Source organism: Felis catus, chromosome E2 (assembly GCF_018350175.1).
Source record: "Felis catus isolate Fca126 chromosome E2, F.catus_Fca126_mat1.0, whole genome shotgun sequence".
Classification (NCBI taxonomy): Eukaryota; Metazoa; Chordata; class Mammalia; order Carnivora; family Felidae; genus Felis; species Felis catus.
In genome coordinates this window covers 50677284-50697427 of record NC_058382.1, presented here as the reverse complement: position 1 = coordinate 50697427, position 20144 = coordinate 50677284, and the positions used below count along the sequence as shown (strand labels likewise).

The 20144-nt window shown below is 41.3% G+C and overlaps 1 protein-coding gene across 3 annotated transcripts in view; it reads right to left on the bottom strand.

Moving 5' to 3' along the window:
- Positions 1 to 8639: 8639 nt before the first annotated feature.
- Positions 8640 to 20144, bottom strand: part of CNTNAP4 (contactin associated protein family member 4) — a 252819-nt gene continuing 241314 nt past the window's right edge. For all 3 annotated transcript variants that reach the window (XM_023245047.2, XM_023245046.2, XM_045046819.1), the window contains 4 exons: positions 15037 to 15255; positions 14647 to 14718; positions 9799 to 9898; positions 8640 to 9594 (listed from right to left, as the gene is read on the bottom strand). In XM_023245047.2, the coding sequence (XP_023100815.2) occupies positions 9498 to 9594; positions 9799 to 9898; positions 14647 to 14718; positions 15037 to 15255 (488 nt within the window). In that variant the 3' untranslated portion in view covers positions 8640 to 9497. The remainder of the gene's footprint in view (positions 9595 to 9798; positions 9899 to 14646; positions 14719 to 15036; positions 15256 to 20144) is intronic.

Genomic DNA, 20144 nt, shown 5'->3' with positions numbered 1-20144 from the left:
CTTTCCCCAGACCTACTTCTTCAGTAGAAAAATATTCGCGTGGAAAAAAAAAAAAAAAAACAAAAGCAGTTGCATCTGTATATGGGTAAGTATGATTTGTTTTGGCAATTTAGTAGCAATTTTGCTTGTTCAATATTAATATCTCAGAAAATATTTCCCTTCAAATTAAAGATTTCAAGGATAAGACTGACTCTATGTTTATATTATGTTTTACAGTTTAAATTCTGTAGCTAAGCTTCAATTTCATGATAGAAGCCAATAGAAAAGTAGAAATTGCTTAAAGAAGTTTTTAGAGGCACTTTAGCATCATATCAATTTCATACATCGTGAAATTTCAACTATGGTAAGGCCGAAGTGTACTAAATTTCCACTAGGAAAGTCATCAGGAAAGAGAAGAGATTTTCTATCTCTTATACAAATTACAGGTAGGAAATAAATGTGTATTCAGAAAATGTGATACCACTCAGCAACTATTATTAACATTATCACTACTATAATTCATAATATAAAGATTCAACCTAAGTTGAAATGAGTTTGGTCAGTATTTGTTTTAATTTCTGAATATTGTTTGTATGATAAAATGTGGTGCTTATGTTTAGCTTATGTTCTTTTTAAATTTTTTTCTTAATGTTTATTTATTTTTGAGAGAGAGACAGAGTGTGAGTGGGGGAGGAGCAGAGAGAGAGGCAGACAATGAATCTGAAACAGGCTCCAGTCTCTGAGCTGTCAGCGCAGAGCCCGATGTGGGGCTCAAACTCATGAACTGTGAGATCATGACCTGAGCCGAAGTCAGACGCCCACTGACTGAGCCACCCAGACGCCCCTAGCTTATGTTCTTTCATATAACTACAATCCTACTCTAGAAGATGCCATTCTATGATAATTTATTTGGTGCTATAGATTTCTACTAAGAAAAGTTTGTCAAATATTGCAAGCAAATGAAAAAACTTATTGCAAAGAGTCTAAATCACCATGACCATTTGTAACCATCTTCTTTTAATATGTGTTGTGGAAGAACAGGTCATTTCACTGCTCAATTAAAAAATTAATTTGTTCCTGTTGAAATGCAGAGAAACATGAATCATTTATAACAACTTGTTTTCAATGAAAATATGAATTCCTTCACAACAACATAATTTATCAGAAAGTTTCTTCCATGAACAGCTTGGAAGCAGATGTGTTAGTTCAATGGGTCTAAAACCATACCTAGCACATGGAATAAAGACATTATTTTATCAAGAGCAAACCCAATTTAGTGTGGCATGACATAATGAATTATAATAAGGACTGGTCTTTCTAGTTTATGGCATGATAAAACAGATATTATTGGTTTCTTGACTTTTCAAACAACAATTGTTAGAGCCCCTAACTGTCAAAGGCAATATGAAGCCAGGAGCAAATCATGTGATGAGCACTGTTAAACTTTACTCAGGAGGAGGGAAGGGTAAGCAAGGAAGCTGGGGCCACGGGAGGAGTTCCACTCTGGCTAGATTCACTGGCTGTTGGCATTTCTTCCACACAAGGAAAGTAAGAACAAATTATGTAAAGGAATGGCTGAGACATTACGTACCCGACTCATGAACTATGGGGACAGGTAGTTACTTCATAGGACTTTCACACATAAAGCCATAAAGAGACACCTGACTATAGATATCTTTCTAGAAAAGTTCAAACAAAAAGGATCTGGAATAAACGACATCAGGCCACTTGGATGGAGAAAACCACAGAAAATGGGGGTGTTGCAGGCACACTAATGGCCCCCTCAAAGCTGTCCACATTCTAGCCTCTGCAACCTGTGAATATGTTACCTTCCCTGGCAGAGGGGAAGTAGATTGCAGGAGTCCCAGTTGCAGCTGTTGTACCAGATGTTGGCATTTCTGCTAGAGTAACATCGTCTCAGGTATAGAGTATGTGGATGCTGATGTGAAAAATGTGTTCTTTTCCAACCTATCAGAATGGAGATTTAGAAGCACTCTGTAGTCATCTGGAATGGACAACAGTCTTGCCCCAAAAGCCATATGAACACTTCCTCTCCCTGCCATGGTATAGTCCAAAGAGACCTGTGTCATTTGGACATCCTGTGGAACATACTAGTCTATTATATTGGCCACCCAATCACACAATGATTAAGAATCTAGTGTTTTAAGGCAGAAGTCAGAAAACTATGGCCTATGCATCAAATCTAGCCTACTTCTTACGTTTTACATAGCTTTGTTGGGATGCAGCTATACTCTTTTTTTTTCACATTGTCTATGGATGCTCTCACATGACAATGACAGAGTTAGGGATCTGTGGCATAAGCTTAACCCATTTACTATCTGGCATTTTACAGAAAAAGGGCATGCTGGGACCTCTCTCCACAGTCAGTAACAAAGTATTTCATCTCTCATTTCCCACTATGAAAAAGATAGCACAGTGCCTAGTAGGCTTCTTTGGGTTCTGGAAGAGGTATTTTCCACACTTGGGAATAGGGCTGTGACCAAATATTGGGTAGCATGTAAGGCTTTGGCCAGCTTTCAGTGGGGCCCAGAATAAGAACAGGTTCTACAGTGGGGTCTAAACAACAGACATGAGGTCCGGCCCCTTGGACCACACAATCCTGCAGACCCTACGTGGCATCATTGGTGGAAAAAGACGCTATGCAGGTTTCCTTGGCCATCATCAATGGGAACATCACATTGAAGAAATGCAAGGTTTGAGAGCCATGCCACGTCATCTGCAGCAGAGAAATACACAACTCTCTAAAAAATCTCCTGATGTTCTACTGAGCTCTGCTAGAGAGGAAGTTCCTCACATTGGGATGGTAAATGTGGGCAAAATCACTGGCTTCTCTCAGACTCACCAAGTCACAAGTTATGTGGGCTCAGCAGAAAGCCAACATAAATTGGAAACAGTGTACGTGGGATCAAGCATGAGTAGGCACTAAAAAGCTGCACAAGCCACCTGCCCAGATCCTTAAGTTATCCACTACTCTTCCCCAGCATTGTTCGCTCAGCATATGCTTAGAGTTGCATGAATGGTTCCCTATTACCAACTGCTAGAGAAGTGAAAAGTGTGAACTGGGTGAATGGATGGGTAAGCTTAGAATATGAGTGCAGGCTGAAAATGGAAAGTAACACCACTACCATTCCGGTCAGAGGACCACAGAAAGATGGTGGTGAGGAGAAACCTCCACATGAGCAGAACTTTTGGATGGTACCATAGTTATCCACTTTGTGTGAAAGAAATGGCTCAAGGATATAATATATATGGACTTATGGGCACTAATTTGGCCAATTTGTCAAGGACCTAGAAGGAGATTGGGAAGATCAGAGACAAGAAGGTCTGAAAGAGAAGCAGATGGATGGAACTATGGGATGGGCATGAAATGTAAAGATGTTTGCCCACCAGAAAGCATATGCTGCCTTGAAATAATCACTAAACAACCAAATCAGACAGAATGACTAAGTATCAACCAACCTCAATCACTGGCCACTGAAGGAACTGCTAGTACAATGGATGTATGAACAGAGTAGCCATGGAGGCACGAATGGAAGCTATGCATCATCAAGCAACATGAGCTCCCACTCGTCAGGATTGATATAACTACTGCCACTCCCGAATGGTTGAGTGTTCAGCGACAGACACCAGTATCCATTCCCCAGAATGGTTCCCCTCTACAAAAACACCAATTTTGTGGCAAGTTGACTACATCAGATTTTTTCTACCCTGAAAGGATCAGAGATTACTTTTGATTGGAATCATTACTTATTTCAGAGATGAGTTGTCTTTATAGCCTGTAAGGTATCAGCCAACACCACCTGTTGAGGATCTACAGAGACCTTCTGAAGGTATGATATGAAAGGACCAGCAGTCTCACGGAAATGTGCTCATTCCCATGCATCTCTGCTGTAACGTGGATCTTTGACTGAGGCAGTGTTATGTGGGAGGCTATGTCAGGAGTAATTGTCCCTGATAAGTGATGAGAGAGAGCTACTTTTACACTTTGGGGACAAGGAGGAATATGTTTGGCCTCTAGATACTCCTTTGACCAATTTTAATGGTAAGTGCAAAAGAACAGCAGCTACAGCTGGGGAGGTCATAGGAGGCAATGGTTCAAACTCTCTGCAGAGCTGTTAGCTAGTACAGGAGTCCTGCACGGGCAGCAGTGGAGGGAGAGAATGAGTACCAGTGGCAGTCAAGAGATCACTTGCAGGGGCAGGATATGTGGTTCGTTTTGCCCTCCTTCCTCATGTAAGTTTCCCAGGAAATGAGGCTCACCAGAGTCCTGAAGGAGCTGATCCCAGAACACAGATGATGATGGATCTGAGCAGCACAGGGGCAAACCCTCAGGGATGATGAGCTGTGCCACCCAGATCCCTGGGGCAGCACTGAACGATTTCTTTTCCCCAGATGCTGAGCAGCATTTGTTCTCCTTCCTTAGGAACTGCTGAGGCTGAAGAGAGCTGTTTGTCCAAGTTCATTACCCACTTCCCCAGGCAGTTAACAGCCAGTGCCTGGCTGAAAGGAGAGTGTAAATGCCCTCACTCCCACTCAGGACATCAGGATTGGCTGAGCCCTTGTGACAGCAGCACAGGTTAGGTGATGGGCCCCATCCTTCCTCCTCCCCTCCCCCGCAGATGTCGATCCCAACAATTCTCCCCAATAAATGTCCTTTGTGATAACCACTGTCTTGGAGTTTGCTTCCCAAGGAAGCTGGCCTGCTACATCATGTGATGAAGAGATGGGGGCAGCTCACAAGAGGCATCTAAAAGAGCTGAGACGGATGGGGAGGCGATATGGTAACAGAGAGCTACGTTTCCTTGTAAGATTTCTTATGCTATTTCATTTTTTTCAATATATTCAGGTATTTTTTAACAAAAAATTTAATGTTACAAATAGGGAAAAGACTAAAAGGCTATTGCACTGGAGAAGCCATGATAATCTGGGTCAGACTGTTTTCCATCCCATTTATTTTCATTTGCAAATCTTCAAAACCAGTCCCCAGGGAAGCTCTTGCCACACCAAAAGTCCAGCTCTCTTAGCGAAATTATATGCAGACTGTTTCACAGTTCATATTCGCTTTCTCCTCATTTGGTATTCCTTCTTGTACACATGCATACGCTCACTCACACATGTCCCCAACACATAGACAGTCGGCTTCCGTTCCTTCTGTTCTTTTTCTTCCGTTACCACTCTCCATCACTCAAACTTGGGAAAAATAAAGGACCACCAGGACATCCTGAACATATCTAGTAGATCCATCTCATAGTCAACACAAGGACCAGAAAGCCAATCAATCGACTGAACGTTGTTGACGTGAGTTGGGTCTATTTCATCTTTTCTTCTGTTATAACGAAGATGTTTGACACCTTGATCCATCGGGTTGAGATCGTATGGTGTATTTCATGACTATACAAAGTGCTCCAGTTATAATCGTCTCTCCTGGTGTCGAGGGCCATAAGCTTACTAAATATTTTTCAAAGAAAACCAAATCTATCAATGGCAATGACCTACCAGATAAAGATCTATGTTCTTTTTAAAGGATATGGGAGAGATCTGCAAGTATAGGTCATTCTGGACAAAGAGGACACCAAGATCCTTCAATTTTTCCATGCCACTAAATAATTGCCAAAACTCCAGGTCTTGGAAGTACTAAGATCAGAAACACATGGGAACAAAAGGAAATTCCCATCACGGTTTCATCACTTCCACATTGCTGACATGTCCTTTTGGGGACACCACCTCATATACCTGAGTCCTGGACATTTCATCTGTAAAACTCAGCTGTTCACACTAATACGTATCATTCAGTAACACATCTGTGCTCTCCAGTTGCCTGATGGACTCCATTCCCAGATTCCATTATACATGAAAGATAGTACCAATTCATGAAAGTGGATTTTGTGAAAATTTATAAAAGGGAACCTCATTTAGAATGGAGGCAGGAGGCCAGCAGGGCACGCTCATGCCCTACCCCTCCTCAATTACAGACCCAAGAGGAAAAGACCACCTTGCGTGGGAAACTACTTCACTATTCCCAGCAGGAGGAATAGGAGGAAGGAGGAAAAAACGATTTCCTCTTCCTTGACCCCACCTCCCCCTACACACCTCCTGCAACACAGCCAATGACAGACAGTCACAGCTCAGCCAATGAGGAGCCCCTACACTTGGAACTCCCAGTTTATTCCAATGGACTTGTTGGTAACAGGCTTTCCAACCTCCCTGCCCCTTTCCTCTACAAACAGCGTTCCTCTCCTTTGTCCAGGCAACTTGCCTATCATTTTGCCATAGCTTGCTTATCCCGAATTGCGTCTCTGCTGTTCCCGAATAAACCCACTTTTGCTGGTAGAATAACTGGCAGTTTTATTTTTTAACATTGACAATTTTTTTTAATTAAAAAAGTTTTTTCAATGTTTATTTATTTTTGAGAGAGAGAGAGAGAGAGAGAGAGAGAGAAGACAGCATGAGCTGGGGAGGGGCAGAGAGACAGAGAGAGAATCCAAAGCAGGCTCCGGGCTCTGAGCTGTCAGCACAGAGCCCAACACAGGGATCGAACCCATGAATCGTGAGATCATGACTTGAGCCAAAGTTGGACGCTTAACTGACTGAGCCACCTAGGCGCCCCAACATAAACAATTTTAAATAACTGGCTTCTGTTTGGTCGTCAGGTGTTTACCTTGCCATCTAAAGAATTTATTAAATGTGTTTCAAAGAGTGACACTTGAGAAAGAATTTTTTTTTAATATTTATTTTGAGAGAGAGAGAGAAATCAAGCACAAGGGGTGGGGGGCACAGAGAGAGAGACAGAGAGACAGAGAGGGAGAGAGAGAATCCCAAGCAGGTTCTGTGCTGTCAGCAGAGGAACCATGAGATCACGACCTGGGCCAAAATGAGGAGCCGGACGCTAAACCAACTGAGCCACCCAGGAGCCCCCTTGGGAACGGAATTTTTTAAAAAGGAAGCTATTTGCTAGAGTGGTCAAGGGCCATTTAAGTGGCACGGCTTCCACAAAATTAAGATGTCATTTCCCACAGATGACCCCTATTTCATAGAGGCGAGTATTCAATGCCACATTAACTCCACTCTATTTGCATATTAGCACATTGGAATTTAATGAGATTTAGAAAGTTCGTCTTCTTAAAAAGAGAATGTTAATTATATATTGTGTTCCTGTGAAATCACAGATGAGGGACTTTTTAAAAACTTTTATATTATAGAAGGGTGCACAGTATCCTTCGACATAATCGGGTCTGTCAGTGTAGCCTCACTGGCCAAGCTCTCCGGAGAAGTAAAAGGATAGAGCCCCGTTTAAACACACAGAATGTTTCAACAAACAGTTGCTGACAAAGGCTCGCCTCCGGCAAAACTTTAAATGTCGTTCAACTGCCCTCACCTGTTATAATCAGTAAACCTTTTTCTGTTTTCTCCTGCCATTTTTGTGTCCATTTCAAAGGAAAATACATGATAAATGCAGTTTTCGTTAATAATTCATAATAATCACGGGATGTACCAAAAGGCTTAAAAAACACAGACCGCCAGTAAAGGAGGTGGACATCTACACATCTTTTTACTGTTTTAAGAAAATGAAAATCCAGTATCATTCCCTCAGTTTAAACCTTTATACAACGTCTCTTAAAATATATCCTGCATTTTAACTTCAAAAATGCATTTTATTAAGAAAAAAAGAAAGAATAGATTACAAACCCGGAACTGAAAATCATGACAAATGACAAATCAATGCGTTGTGAGGCCATCACGTTGCAGCTTCTAGTGGTGCGGACCACACAGTACCATGAGGCTTCACCATCTATAAACCTGTCTACACTCCCAACCAGGTTAATGCGGCTACTAAATCACATGAACACTTCTAACAGATTCAGGGCCGTTAGGATGCTTGTATTCAGCTTTGCATCAAATAAAAACTAGCACTTCTGTGTTCGATTCTTCAAGTCCTTCAATTAAAAAGAAGAAAGTATGCCACTCATCAACATCGGTCCTTCATAAACTACTATGTTAATTCGTATCCTAAGATTTAGTCAGGCATTTACAGAAACAGCAAAATGGATACAGAGCTATGGAAAAGACAGGCAGCTTTTGTGAGGAGGTTGAGAAGGAAAATAAGATGATTAATTTATGTATTCCCAAATTGTTCTGGTGTGGACGAACTAAGGGATCCAACACTCCTTGCCAGGCACCCGGGCAGCGTGATCATAAACAGCAAAGTGCCTTTATTATATAACTGGCTTATGAAATTTAAAAGAGAACTACATGCATGCACCTTGTTTGCTTTGCCTCAAAATCAATTATTGCAACAAGTTTCATAAGGTCACTGATAATTCTATGATCTCTTGGTATGTATATACACCCTAATCAGAATGCACTAGTTAGCAGGTTATATTGATTTTTGGTACTTTTCGAGAAATTACCCCATCACCATAAATGAGAGATGACAGAATGGCAGACGAAGCATAAATCATGCAATACGCCATCACCCCATAGAGTGAGCACTCTGTAGCCACTCAACTGCTTTTGGAGAAAGTAGGGGAGGGGGGCGTGGCTGCAGCTTATATTTTACAAAGTCTGTCCCGGAGGTCAGGGCACAGAAAAATGTATGCCTGAAGGAGTATATGTTTTAGGATGGGGAATGGAGCTCTCTACTTCCAGCTGTCTTTTTTTTTTTTTTTTTTCTAGTACATAAGAAACATTCCCCACGGAATACAGTCAAGGGAGATCAAAGAAAATTTGGTGATAAACTTTAGAAAAACAGAAGAACAAACCTATAAAGAAAACTGGCATAAGGTTTGGGGAAAATATTCTCAAAGGTGTGTTTCATATGAGATATTACAGTTGTAAATAAAATTTGTCCATTGTTAAGAGTTGTGGTTTTTATGTTGACAAGTTGAAGAGTTGCAAACATTTCACATTCTTTGGGAAATTGGCATTATCCAGGGTCTTACCTCCCGCCACTACTGAACAATGATAGCAGATAATGAAAATTTTAAAAGGCAAGACATCGCACGCTGACAACCAAAGCACTTTCTGAGTCTGGTTGCATATGAATTTTACATTCAGAGCTGAAGTCTGACACTCCAAACCTAAGGTATCCCAAATCATTAAGAGAAGTCAAATAGAAAAAGAACAATCAAAACAAACCAATGACAACACAACATCTTTCAAGACTATTGATAAACTGTATTGAATGTAACACAGAGAAAGGCAAAGGGGTTTTATATACTTTTGGCCACTGAAGATGCAAACACCAGCCAAACAGGATCTTAGAAGCATTTCCAGGTCTATTAATAACACCATGGGGACACTAAAGCAAACACGAGCATGTTCTCCAGTAAAGCAAGGTCCGTATTGTCCAATTTTGATTTTTACCTCTAACAAAACTTACGTACCACACGGTGGAGAGACCAGGGATATGGTCTTCACATTTAAAAACCGTAGTCATCAAGCGAGTTAAACTTCCGTTTTAGATCCTATCAGAACGGTCGGAAATTAAGAGCGGTGTCTCATCCCTTGTTCTGTAGAACGACTGCTATGGGAAATACATCACTGGATGAGGCCTCCTGGAGCCATCTCGAGTCTGGATATGGCAAGACGGCAGTGCTGCAAATCAATTGCGTGTACATTCAGTGGAAGAACATGTTCTTGTCCGTTGAGAGCCCCCGGCTATTAAAGCAGACTGTCGGGATTGTAAGTTAAAACACAGCTGCCAATCAGAAGAAGTACTCTTTCTGATTTTCATTGACTGCACTTTGTATATTAAGCTCACTTTTCAAAACAGCCTCGGCACTGTCTACATTCTCTGACCTTTTTGCCTCATTTCTTTTGTATAACCTTTTCTGCTGATAAATGCGAACAGCAATGGCAGCAATGCACAGCAAGATAAAGATCACAACCGCTATCAGACCTGGGGAGGGAAGAGAAAAACAACGCAAAGTCAGAACTTTTGTCCAAACGGAAGCCCTGCTGACTTCGTTGCTTAATAAGTCATGATAAAATCGTTTTCTACATACATCAAGCATCTAGTAGGTATGAATCAAAAATATCAAAACCTCAGGTATTTCTGGATCGGGCGGTGTCATAATATACCCGAGTCTGTCTGTCTCTGAGTTCCTCTATCAGCCCTGTGGGTTCACCTCCATTTATTCTGCATGCATACGATATTGGATTTATTTAGTGCGTTTCCACTTATTTTTCAAATTTTTAGTGCATGTACATATAACGCAAGATGTTACTGACATGTCTCTAAGACCATGTGGTTGGTCACTGCATATTAACACACAAATTGTTATTATTTTAAATTTACAGATAGTAGTAATGTTGTAAAATAATTAAATGCGTTTTTGTACTTCAACATTTAAACACTGTAATTCAGTTGATTCTCAATAGTCTGTCATACTGTTGAATAGGAGGAACAGGATATATGTATATGAATAATCCTGACTAGTGAAATATATTGACACAGATAACATAGATTATTTCGATTATTTCTGTAGGAGAAATATTGATATTTTGAAACATCTGGTTGTAAATAAAATATTTAAATACCACAATTCTTAGCTATGCCAACACAGGGTTATCGACCTTGGCGTTACATCGGGCTAGTAGTTCTTCAAAGCGTGTTCTGTGAATCCCTATTGGTCCTCAGGACACTTGGAGGAGATCCACAGGGTCAAAGCTATTTTCATAATAATTCTACGATGCCTCTCTCATTGTGTTGACATATCCACTATTAATGTAAAACAGGATTAGGTAAAATTCCTGGTACCTTAGCACGAACTGAGGCAAGGCTACCGAACTGTCAAAGCGGTCGTGGAATCCATAAGGCAGAAGGCGTTAGATTGCCAGGCAATCCCACAAAAAAGAAAAAAAACAGCGAGCCAGATTCATTTTAAGAGTGTCCTTAATGAAGCCCTAAAAATTACTTATTTTATGAAATACTGACCTTTTGGCTATAAGCCTTTTTAACATTTTGGGCAATGGGGTAGAAAGTACTTCGGATGGCTCTCCAAGTACGACGGCTGTCTCCAGGAAGAGCGCCTGTGTGAACAGCCGACTTGTGAGCTCAACTACTCACTTTTCGCTTCATGGAACACCATTTTTCTTTGAAAGAATGACTGACAAACTATGGTTGTTTTGACTTGGATATTTGGCAGATATTTTCTCTAAAATGTGTGAAGTGAGTCTGTCACTTGAAGAAAAACAACTGACAATATATGTCGCCAGTGATAAAAGTCAAGCTTTCAGATGAAAAAGAGAATTTGGAAAACTATTGCCTGTCACCATGAGTTTGAGAGTTTCCTAACACTTAGACTTTTCTGATGAAAACGGTGGAGGTGTTAACCGATGAAGTTGTTTTCAGACAAAAATAGGCACAATGAAAACAGCAATGTGGATCAGCTGTCATATTGCAAAGCTAGGAATTCTTCATTCCAGTTTAAGTCAGGGGCATAGAACTCTAATGGAAACCGGCCAAGCCAACACATTGAAGGTTCTCACCAATCACAGTGGACTCCTGAGCACATGATTTAATGGGCAATTAAATTCACTGGGGCGCCTGGGTGGCGCAGTCGGTTAAGCGTCCGACTCAGCCAGGTCACGATCTCGCGGTCCGGGAGTTCGAGCCCCGCGTCAGGCTCTGGGCTGATGGCTCAGAGCCTGGAGCCTGTTTCCGATTCTGTGTCTCCCTCTCTCTCTGCCCCTCCCCCGTTCATGCTCTGTCTCTCTCTGTCCCAAAAATAAATAAACGTTGAAAAAAAAATAAATAAATTCACTACAGCAAATTATATCATATCGCCAATGGCTAAGCCAGTGTTAGGTTGGGTCGGGCTTACCTGAGAAGGACAGTAATTCCTTGCTCATATTATAAGTCTAACATAAATGTGGCAACCAAATTCTGCACTCGAAATCTGAAGAATTTACTAACGGATACAGTTGTTTTATTATTAGTCATATTAATAAATAATAATTTTAATCAGAATATCATTTGTTGTTATATATTTTGCCTCTCATCAGTTGAGTCGCTATAAATATTTCTATTGTCTGGCCTCTTAATTTAGGCCTCTTGTTTCAAGAGAGATATTCTGAATTATTTCAATATGAAAAACTGATGAGGTATAGTAGAGACCAGGCTACAGCAATTATAAAATAAATATCAATATTACAGTGGCCCAGACAGGACATCCAGATGGTCATAATCATGGGGGGACTCTGGAACTAGTTTGTTTCATATATGTGATTTATCTCCTTTAATTTGGGGAAGGTGTCATGTCAGGATTTGTCACATCCAACAAAAACCTTGATTTAACCTGCTATACCAAAAAAAAAAAAAAAGATACACTAAATAAACTACGGCAAACCACTGTGCTCTGTGACATTGCCATCTGAAGCTCTGTGTGAATGTTTTCATGAGGAAATTAGGTAGCTTTCTCTTTGTCTAATTCTCACCATCCATATCTGTGTAGCCTGGCCACAAACCCTCTGTAATATCTGGGTCACGGTTAAAAAAGTCTTATTGAACAATTTTCCCATCTTACATTATTCAGTGTTTGTAAGTGAAGAAAAAGATGATCTAAAATGTGGAATGTAGGGCGATTAGCCAATTTGGAGAAATTTTAAAAGGATTAATTATTGTTACACAGTGGGCGCAATTTACGAGTAACGAGACAACGGGCGAAGAATTATACCGCGATGCTACCAGATGGAGAAACACCCTGGAGGATGATATTCTGTGATTTAGCAGATAAATTGCATGTGGTCCCAAGACAAGGCCTTCTGAGCTTCAACGGCCATGATCAACTGCTCTGCTTCTGAAGCTTTGTCTGAGCAATGAGCAAAAGCAGACACCACGTGTTCAAGGCCCTCAGTTCCCAAGCTGCACACACCTTCCACACTGTCTTTCTCTGCGCTACGTATTTGAGCCAAGACAGATTTCAGAGATGACCTATAACATGTTTCCATTCCACAGTAACAGAGGATGACTTATCAATATACCCCTCCTATATTCTGTAAATATTAACAATGATCTTTGCCCAGAGCAACAATATTCTAAAGATTCAGCATTGTGCTCTAATACTGGCTTGACTGTCCAGTCATTATGTATATCTGTGAATCTGTGTCTCCCTATATCTATACCAGTTAAATGTATGGAAAAAGCACCATTGGGAGACTGAGACAATTTCTTTGACAAGGAATCGTCATTTAAAATGTTAAGCACGTTGGGGCGCCTGGGCGGCTCATTCGGTTGAGCAGCCGACTTCGGCTCAAGTCATGATCTCGCGGTTTGTGAGTTTGAGCCCCGCGTCGGGCTCTGTGCTGACAGCTCGGAGCCTGGAGCCTGCTTTGGATTCTGTGTCTCCTTCTCTCTCTGCCCCTCCCTCACTAGTACTCTGTCTCTCTCTCAAAAATAAATAAAAACATTAAAAAAATAAAAATGTTAAAATGTTAAGCACATTAATTGCTATAGCTTCAAATGAGTTTTTACCACATAATGTATTTTTAATAATATATTAATGTATTTTCTTTTAGACACTCAGTTATTAACTACTCCTTTCGGAGGGACTTACTGCTGTTTGTTTTTTGCTTATCATATGACTAAATGGGAACTCCATCTTATGTATCTTTAATTTATACACCATTAATCTGATAAAAAGAAAAGCAACTGAAATGGCAATGCGGATGTTAACATCCTCACAAAGATATGACTAGTACTATTCTCTGTTTAAGTAAAATCCTAACGACTTCAAGGAAGTTGATGTCTGAATGAGTAAAGATGTAAAAAAATAGAACAAAAACGGACCAGACATAAAGCCCACATAAACTGCCCAAGTTAAAGTGAAATCACATTATCTGGCAATGTAATAACTGTTTATTTTTTATGTTCATCTCATATGCAAAGTGTGGAGAAAAGGTGAGTCACTTAGCATTTCCATTATCTGATTAATTACTTTCTGAAGATCATTCATCAGGAAGAAAAAGGTATATTTTGGGGGTTGGCTTTGAATAAATTGTGTCTCAGAGAACATGCTGTTTCATTGCCAGGAAGGTATACTTTAACATTTTTTTGTGTTAATTCTGCAATTTAAAATAACTACAAACCACTTTCATTCCATTGGCCTAATATTTGATAAAAAAAAAATGCAACTAAAAGTGTTATATTCACTGATGTGAGCATCTAAACCACGGAAATACCCATTTCATTGAGTATTAACACAACATAAAATGTATGTTCCCAGTGTTAATCTCAGGTTTTTCCTACTTTTTACATAAACTCTTGTGGAAACAATACGACAAAATCCAAGAAGCCAACAGAAATAGTACCTCCCCAAATATATTCAGAATTCCTTAGGGATTGTAGAAGGCCATTTTCAAGTTAAATGATGCTCAGTTTTACACAGAGTAGCAACTGTATGAGTGTGGCACTTCAGGGAAATGATCAGTTATGTATACTGAAAATCTTCAAGGAATTCATGAATTCAAGAAGACTCTAAAAGACAACCCAGGATAAATAATAAACCACCCCCGCCATTGACCTCAGGATCCAGTGTCCCTCAGTGGGGATATGTGTGGATTCCCCACCGTTTCTCTAGTGCTAACTATTCCCCACTCCTAGAGATGAGAAGTACCAAAGAAGAGTTCATTCACGCCTTCTGTTACCTCCAATTACTGCAGAGTCACTTCTGATTGCATTAGCTAGGGGTTCTCTGTCATCTCTTGTTCCAGAATGATCTGCAGTAAAAGGATAAAAAAAAAAAAAAGTGGGAGGGAGGAATAGAGCCAAGTAAAAAGAAGAAATTTTGGGGAAAAAAAAATCTTAAAACATTTAATCAGTGTGGGATCTCTGCGATTTTTTTTTTTAACCTCAGCAGCATCAACCGCAGTGGCTCACATGGATAAGGCACTGAGGATCTAGAAGAGAAATGGGTTGGAAGTTAAAACCAATCTGGGGAGGCCACCTTGAGAACGCATTGCAACAGCGGCATCAGAAGATTCAACACCCAGGGGACAAGTGCGTTTGTTACCGCAAAGAAGGAGCCATTCCCCTACCTGCAAACGAGTGTGTCCTCTCCCTTGATGTGGCATCAGTGCCAGCCTGGGACACACAGCTGGACTCTGTCACATGTCCTGAGACGGTGACAGGGGCCGGGTGGCTAGGCTGCAGCGCGGCCTTCAGAGGGGCCACGTGGCTGAGCTGCACCGCGGACAGACAGCCCAGGAAGCCCTGTGCACCGGCCAGGGCTGTCTCCTGGTCTACGTCATTGTACTCTGGAAATCCAAAGAAACACCAAAATATTAATAATCGTGCAAGAGCAAACAGGCAAGGCTAGAGATGGAATGTTCTGAGTCTGATAATACAGTAACAACAGACATGCAGTGGACTAAACTCCCCTTTCTTGGGTCTTTATTAAAAGAGTCAGATCCGTTAAGTCTCTCCGTGACTACCGCTGAGCCTCCTGAGGTTAACGAAAGCAAGTTTTTAAGTATGGCTAATTTAATATGGTATGGTGATCTGGAAATGATTGAAGCCTCCGGACGGATGAGCCAGGTTTTGAACTGATGAGGGTTCGTGAGATGTTACATTTAAAAATAGATGATTAACGTGATTTGTGATAGGGCTTGCAGTCAATGTTCAAGAGATTAAAGTGCTTCTCGATTTGGAAATGAATTCAGCTCAGCCTTTGAGACGTAAGTCACGACCATCACAGGAGCTAGAGGGAAAATGGAGCTTCTAGAGTTCCCCTGTTAACTGCCCAAGCAGACAGCTCCGTCTGGCTGAAAGCCGTCTGGTATTCTCTGGCCCCATCCAAACACGCAGGGGGAAGATGTTATCAGGTGGGAAGGCTACACCCCAAAGTGTCTAGAGTCGCCCTAATTCCTCATGCACGGCAGTGAAAGCGTCCACACCTCACTCCCTGTTTCAGGGCTGCTGTCACTCAGGCAGAAACATGTGTGGCCCCTCTAGACAGAAAACCCCTCCCCCACATTAACCAGAGTTGAGTTTCTCTGGGACTATGATGGAACAGAGGTTGGCTTGAATGCCGGAATACTAATTTATGATTTTAGAGTGAAGAATATATTTACATTTTGTGTGTGGCGAGCCTGAAATCTAAACCAGGGGAACTAACTATAGTTTTAAAGTTCAAATGTGACCAGACCATATAGCACCTCCCCACCCAATATGACCATAAAAAAGGAGGACTAATGTCTCCTGCACTGCATATACAAGGACACAGACACAATTTGACACTCTTGTCTCTTAAAAAAAAAAGATATTTAGTATTTATTGGGTGCTTACAATGGCACCGTTCTAAGGGATTCGCACGTCTGTGTTGACAGCTTCCAGTAGCCGCCAGTATCTCATCCCAGTCAGTCACACAGGCGAGACGCGTGGGTTCAGAACTGCAGTGATGGCCTGAGGCCACACAGCCATCGGCATTCTGCTCGGGAGTCAGGCCTGTTGGGCTCCAAATCACAAGACTCTTCTATTTATGAACCACTTTCTGATTGGCACATTGTTTTCTTCACTCTGTTCATATCTTCTGCAGGGCTGCTGATGTATTTTGTTATTAGTTTGTTTGGCTGGAGAGCAACTATTCTTGAAGTGACTCTTGGCGCGTCAGCTCCGAATGAGCCTGACCTGATTACTCTGGATGTATGGCATTCCGGCTCAGGGGCTCTACCTCCGAAAGTCATGTTCTTACTACCAGGCCATCCTGCCTCACTGCACCCAGACTGGCTCCTTGAACCTACGGGAGACCCCCAACCCCCCGGCACTATGTTGTTCCACAGAAGCCATGTCGTGCATGTGTGGAAACCAAGAACTAACTTAGTTCCAACACACAGAATTCACTCATTTGAATGGATATACATTCAAGCATATTTATGTTTAGAAAGGCAGCATTCTTGCTTTGGAGGTTTTTTACTTTAATAAGAAAGGAACAAGAAATATACATTAAAAACAACATAATCAGGACAGTGCTTTTCACATTTATTCTACAGTGTTAAAATCTTGATTACAATTTCGATAGGCTTTTGAAAAATCTTATCTTTTGAACACTCCCCCCTCCCCGAAAAATGTAAATAGATGCGATTCACTTCTCTGGTACAAATCTGACATGAGATGAATCTTAAAAACTACACCTTTAAGTAAAAACATTTTTCAAATTACAAGTTACGGTATAAAAGACTTTAAACTCTTAAAACGTAAAGTGGGCAGTTAATCAATTAATTTTTGTTTTAAGAGCTAGAGATACAGGAAATAAATTCCGCGCATATCAAGCATGTTACATTCTAGCAGCAGAGAGAGAAAATAAACATAGAAACAGGAACTAATGAAAATTTTGAAGAGTGGTAATGCTCTGAATAAATCAATTAGAAAATGTGATGGAGTGCGTCTGGAACAGAAATTTATCTTGATGGATTAGGTGATTTTTGCGCGTCTATTTTAAGGTTGATTCTTCAGAGCCCTGTTCCCTTAGTGGTCTGGAGATATTATTCCAGCGTCTTCTGCCTCCATCACTTCTTTCTTAAATTTTGCAAGATTCCCTGTGTGTTAGGAATTTTGCATAGAATATGGTGGGCCCTTCTCATCTGGAGACACAAGGTTTTTCGTTAGCCTGCCAAGTGTCGTAACCTGCTTCTCCTTCCTCTTCTTTATCCTATTGGTCTGCTGATTATTCACACCACATCTTCTCTGCATTTTCTCTAAGCTGTTTTACTTTTCCAGCCTGATTTCTATCCTTTAGGACCTAATATTGTGTGAGTCGACGCCTTCATCACTTGATCTTCTAGGTGATGAGTTCACGTTTCAACAAACATCACTCTTTCCTACTGACTTTGAGTCTGGAACAGTCACACCTTTTTAGTTCCTCAAGGTCTTTTTTTGCTTTGTTGGAAGCAAGGGCTCTTACTAAGTCTCATCAGATGGTGTCCGTCTCCCTGAATATGCCCATTGTGATAGGGAGTGATTCGGTGGCTTTGTTTCTTCTCCCGTTTCATTGTTGTGAGTCTTAAGAATAGAGCTGTTTTTCTCCTCCGCCGGGTGATTGTCAGTCACTGGTTTCCTTAGGCGGCTGACATCTAGAGAAGGTAGACAATGTAGCTGCCCCACGTCAGGGAGGGTACGGGCCAGGCACCCCTAACCTCCAGCCAGAGAGGACTCAAACCTCAGGTCATCGTCAGCAGGACTCAGGAACTCCTCAAGTTTCAGGTCACTCCCTCTTTGGCAAAGGGGGGGGATTGGGCACAGTGACGTTTTCAATGCTAACCTTTTCCCACGGGGGTCCCAGAGATCTCTGTAAGCCAAGCATTTCCAAGTGGAGAGGAGGGATCTACACAATTCAGGGTGTTCCCCAGAGACTCTCGCAGGCTGGTCCAGACTCTTCCAACCAGGGCGCACGGGGTCACCCAAGGCTCTCTTCACTGACAACCTCTAATGCTCCCCCCTGCCTGCTGGGCTGGACCAGCAACTCCTATTTGCAGGAGAGTCAATGGGTGGGAATTAGGAGTGAAGGCAGAGCACAGGGGCTTTGCAGCCACCCCCTACCCCCCAGAACTGAGACCAGGCAAAATTAACAGTTATAATATGTTGTTCATAAGCAAAGCTGGCCTTAGAAATACACAGCATTAGATATCTTTGCTAGACATCGACAACTGCACTAACAAAGCCAACAAGCAAAAATCTCTATCTTTCCTGTTACCTGACTCCTGAGATGCCGACACCACTGTCTCCTGCTTTACACAAACCCTGAGAAGACAATCATGTTTTGGATGTTTCTGGTCGTAAAAATCCTTATTGACTCAGATGTTTGGGTGATCTTGCCTATTAAAAAATCAGCCTCAACTGTACTTTCCAACAAACAGAATGACTCCTGCTTTGTTAGAGAAGAAACCTTTTAACGAAAGGTCTACAAGAAAAAGAGGGTACCGAGGAATTAAAATGTGTACGAAGTGCCTTTCCATACGTAGTAAGAGGACTGTTTCTGGAGAAGGTGTGACGTAAATGGAAGAATAATTGCAAAGAGTGCTTCATGGAATTTCTTGTGGCTCTCCTTAACAAACAAACAGAAAACCTCAGAAAACAAAACCAAATGGTTTGGCCATACCTATGAAGAGGGGCCTTATTTAAAAAGGATCTCAGTATCTTTAATCTATGAAGATCAGAGTAAAAGCCTGCCGAACATGGTGCAATAAATCAGAGGAGGAGCCTGGCATTTTTACCGTTATATACCATTACGGCCAGGATCCTAGACAAGAGTTCATGGGAAAGTAAAATGGCGGAGCAGACGGCAAATATACCACATGGATGCGGAAGCAGTTTTTCATAAAAGGTATTTATTTGCCAACCAAACCTACCGCTCTGAGATATCACCTTGAAAATCTGATTAATACAGAAGCTATTTATAGTTAGAGATCTCTGGGTGACCTGTACTTCTCTTTCGCTTTCGACATAACTTGTCTTAAGTGCCATAAGACATTTACAAAATCACAGGATCCTTAAATAATCTGATTAAACTATCTTACATACCCCTTTGGCTTTGAAGCAGGTTTTCCATAGAATAGCATCGAGACTGACGTGTGTTCCTCTAGCTCTTCTAAGAGCTAGACTAGACACCCTCTTCCCTCTGACCACACACTTTATTTACATCTGGCCTAAATCTCCACTGCAGAAATCTGAGCCACTTCCTGGCTCTGCAGCGTCAGAAGAGATCAATGATCCCGATGGGTCATTGCCTCTAAATATACCAAAGCTACCGCTCAGCACAGAATGAGTGAAAAACATCTTCGGGCTTTTAGAAAACTCTTCTAACATAAAAACAATCCATAAACAGAACTCCGAACTTGATTTGGCAATGAGCTTTGGATATAAAAACAAACGTAACGCAGCCTATTAATTACGGAGGGCTGTGGACCAAGTCTGTCTCGAGGCAGACTGGTTCTTCCCATACCACGATGGACGACGAATTTCTGCTGTCACGGTTCCCGCGCCATAACATGTCTGACATAACAAAGTAATGGATAGTAGCTGTAAACTTCACTCAGCCTGTGAACAGTGACTCTGCAGTCATTTTACACTAGGTTAAATTATATCATTCAAGATGTGAGCACATTTTTCCGTGAGAGGTTTTATGCGATTTCACGATCATGTAATGGTC